The sequence below is a fragment of the Aptenodytes forsteri genome, unplaced genomic scaffold (assembly GCF_000699145.1).
Source record: "Aptenodytes forsteri isolate BGI_AS27 unplaced genomic scaffold, ASM69914v1 Scaffold455, whole genome shotgun sequence".
Lineage (NCBI taxonomy): Eukaryota > Metazoa > Chordata > Aves > Sphenisciformes > Spheniscidae > Aptenodytes > Aptenodytes forsteri.
In genome coordinates, this window is record NW_008795914.1 from 288,103 (window position 1) to 291,856 (window position 3,754).

At 59.8% G+C, this 3,754-nt stretch overlaps 1 protein-coding gene across 1 annotated transcript in view; it reads right to left on the reverse strand.

The window, feature by feature from the left end:
* Positions 1-1,690: 1,690 nt before the first annotated feature.
* Positions 1,691-3,754, reverse strand: part of TSC22D3 (TSC22 domain family member 3) — a 24,951-nt gene continuing 22,887 nt past the window's right edge. The window contains exons 2-3 of the mRNA XM_009284597.2: positions 3,556-3,607; positions 1,691-2,958 (exon numbers count right to left, since the gene is read on the reverse strand). Coding sequence (XP_009282872.1) covers positions 2,713-2,958; positions 3,556-3,607 — 298 coding nt within the window. The 3' untranslated portion in view covers positions 1,691-2,712. The remainder of the gene's footprint in view (positions 2,959-3,555; positions 3,608-3,754) is intronic.

The window sequence follows — 3,754 nt, forward strand, 5'->3', positions numbered from 1 at the left end:
TGTCTCCCCTGCACAAAGGCATGTGAGGGCTGTGGGAAATCCCAGGGCCATGGGGAGCGGACAGAGGACCAGGAGAGGTGGCAAACAGGGCTCCATACTCCAAACGGCATCATTGCGTCCTTCAAATGCAGCCGGGGTGTGGGGTGCAGCAAGGCCAGATGGGGTACAGAGCTCATCACTGCAGCCCAAACCTTCCCCAGCTGGAGAGGTGCAGAAGGATGAGCGGACAGTTTCCCAGCAGCGGGGAGCCCAGTAGCACCCCTAACACCTACTGTAGTGAAATGGCCAGTGCAAGCACAGCTCTTATCCAATTGCCCTGGGGGACAGCCCTTCCTGGAGAAGCTGTACCACCCAAGAGACTGGCAGCACTGGGGGTGTGCTGCATGTGTGACCCCCAGCTTGCTGCAATGCCTGTATGTGCAAGGGATGCATATATACATGGTACAGGGGTGCCTGAACCTGTTTGCACACACATGTGCCCAGCAGGGAAAGCAATCGCACACATGGTACTCGCACACTCAAGGCACATGCGTGTGCAGGCTGAGCCCTTGCACTAGTGTCTGCAGGGCTGCCTGCACAAGGCTGCGGTTGGGTCCCAGCCCTGAGACAGGACAGGGAGGGGACAGGCACCCCATAACGGTTTTGAGGCCCCATGGCCTGTGTTTGCTGTTTACCCTGTGTTTCCAGGGAGCCAACCGTCCTCAGCTCCCTGGCTCTGCTGTGACTCACACTGGGCTGGGGCTGAGTCGCCCTCGCTGCAGCAGAGACCTAAAGCAGTGCTGCTGGCAGTGCAGGGTATGGCCACCTATCAGCTACCCTGGGCCTGGACACTGCCGGCCCCCTTCACTGGACTGGGGATGTCTCCAGCTGGCCGAGGAGTCATGTCCAGGGTATAAAACCCCAGGGGAGGATACTGCACCTAGCTTCAAACATGCTGCCAGCCTGGGGCTCTGCTCACACTCTTCCTGGCTCTCCTGGTACCCACCAGCCTTTAACTCTCACCCAAATGTCAAAGCCACCCAGCATCCCCAGAGATGGAGGGTTGGGGTTTGGGTTTTTTTTGCCCTCTCCCACCTATCCAATGGGGTTGAATCCAAGGCTGGCTGTGCCCTAGGATAGGGTTGGGGCACCCTCAGCCCCCATCCAGCACTGTCCAATCCAGCTGACCCCTCCTCTGACCCTCACACTGTGTTTCAAGACAGTGTGGGGGGGAAATCAGTGGTGGCTGTGAGAAGCAACAGAACAAAAACACCAGAGGAAGAGCAGAGCTGGGGGTGCATACAGCTCTGCAGAGCCTGGGAAGAGCCTCCTCCCTGCTTGCCCCCGCAACCTGCCCTGCACACACCCCTGGTCACAGGCATGACACAGAGGACAAAGACCTGCAGGCTCAGGGCACCTTTCCCTACTGCACACCCAGCCCCTGTGAAGGGGGTACCTGCTCACATCTCCAAAATCCCATCTTGGCTCAACCAGGGCAGTTTAGGGGGAACTGATACCCCTCCCTCCAAAAAAAGGTGGGGAGCTGTCAGGTTTTCCCAGCTGGGGAGCAACACCAGCCCAGCCCCCAGTAGGTTTACAGCACAGTGCCCTCACCACTCCCATCCCAGCAAGCCCCAGCCCCTTCCCCAGTGACTCACGCTGCCGAACACCTCCCCCTTCCCAGCTACAGACACACAGCTTGGGGCGCACGTTTATATAAAAAGTAGAGTTTATTGCCATTTCTACCTAGATTTATACAACTGTATCACCGCTTCCGACGTCAAAAGGGACGTCCCGTCACTTCCCAGAGAGCTGGCTGGGGAAGATGGGGAGCACGGGCCAGCTCCCCCCAGCTCAGTGGGCTGGAGCACAGCCCCTGTCGTGGCTCTGCCCAGTGGTCAGTCCGGATCCTCCGAGCACTGCTGCACAGCTGTCATCGTGGAAACCCGAGAGAGGTGAATCTGTCCCCTCCTTTGGGCTGCTAGCAGTGCTGGCCACCCAGTTACAGCCGCTCACCGTTCCAGTCTTGCCTCAAATCCCCCAGCTGTACAGAGATGGGCACGGCTGGCCCAGAGCAGGGCACTGCTCATGCGTGTGTTTATACATAGATACGGCTACAGAAGACGCCCAAACTAACAAACCAAGCTTTTTTTCCTTGTAATCCCCACACTGATGTGCGTACAGCCATGCACTACACTGCAACTGCCACCACCAGTGCTGCTCAGTCACGTTTGGGTTCCAGCATGCTCCTGGGTGGGAAGCAGGACAAATCTGCATTGCTCACTGAACAACGGTCTTCCTCCAATGTCAGGCTTTGCCAGAGAGACACCCCCCCCCCCCCCCCAAGCGCGACAAACCCAAAGGCACGGGACTCAGCGTGCGCTCCTTCCAACCGTGGATTCCCATTAAAGTGCCAAAGGCCACCTGGCACTGCCAGGGTGTTGCAGGCACCCAGGTTTCAGCAGAGCCTGGGATGGGCAGGCTACAGATTTACTCCTGGCACATGGCAGGTTGGATGGGGAGGGGTCAGTTGCCTGCATCTCCCTTGTACAAGAACATCCTCGTGCAGGAGACAGCCGCTGGCTCTGCTGGCTGGCCGGGGTTGCCCAGGTGGGGCACGGCTCAGCGCCGGGGTCTGGCAGTCCTTCGTGTGAGATGAAGGCGGAAACGATTTTGCAGGAGATTAAGTAGAAAGAGTTCTGTGGCTCTGCCCACCCCAAGGACAGAGCCACCTTACACCGCAGAGCCCCCTGAGTGCTGGGCCGGGGCAGCCGCCCCAGGGCTCTGCTCCTCTGGGCACAGGACCTCCGTGGGGAGCCGGGACTGGAACTTTTCCAGCTGCTCGGGGCTGGCAAGGGTCTTCAGGAGGCTGTTTTCACGCTCCAGCTGGGAGTTTTTCTCCAACAGTTCTTTGATTTGCTCTTTCAGGACCTCCACCTCCTCCCGCACTGCGTACATCAGGTGATTCTTCACAAGATCCTGCAAAAGACCATCAAAGAGCGATCACTTGACAGTTATGCCCTGGAGGTTGCTCCCACACTGCCCCGTAAAGCTCTGCCCCCAGGCACTCGCCAAGTGCCATAGAGGCTTTTCCCAAAGGCTGTCCCTCCCCACCCCACACTTGGCACCTGTGCTAGGGCTCAGTGCTCACCCAGTGTAGCCCCCCCCCGGCCAGCCAGCACACATAGCATCTCTCAGGTCCCCCATCTCCCAGGTCTCGCTGCCTCCAGAGGCACTTTCCGGCTCCTCCCCACCCCCCTTAGGGATTAGACAGGCTGCAGTTCCCTATCACCCATGGAACCTGTCTTGGTCACCCCCACATCCCCGGAGGGTCCTTCGCAGGTCCCCCCCTCGGCAGGCTCCCTGCGCACTGCGGCGCTGCCAGAGCCAATGAGCTCAGCCAGCTGTGGCAGGCAGACAAAGGAGCTGCTTTGCCCAGCAACAGGCTGGGGAGCAGAGACCCCTACTCCGGGCAGAGCACCCACCCGGGGAATGGGGACCCCCCCAAGCAAGAGCACCCGGGGGGCAGGCGGGTCACAGAGCAAGGTGCACAAGGGGAACAGCACTGTGGCTCACCATTGCCTGCTCAATCTTGTTGTCGATGGCCACCACGCTGGCTCCGGAGGCACTGGAAGAGAGCAGAGAGGCAGAGCATTAGCAGTGAGCCCCCAAGCACTCCCCTTCCCCGGGGGATCCACGCACCGGGACACCTCCGCACCCCAGGCTGCAAGGCACCGGGGCTTCCCCCTTCACTGGGGATCAATGCACCGGTCCG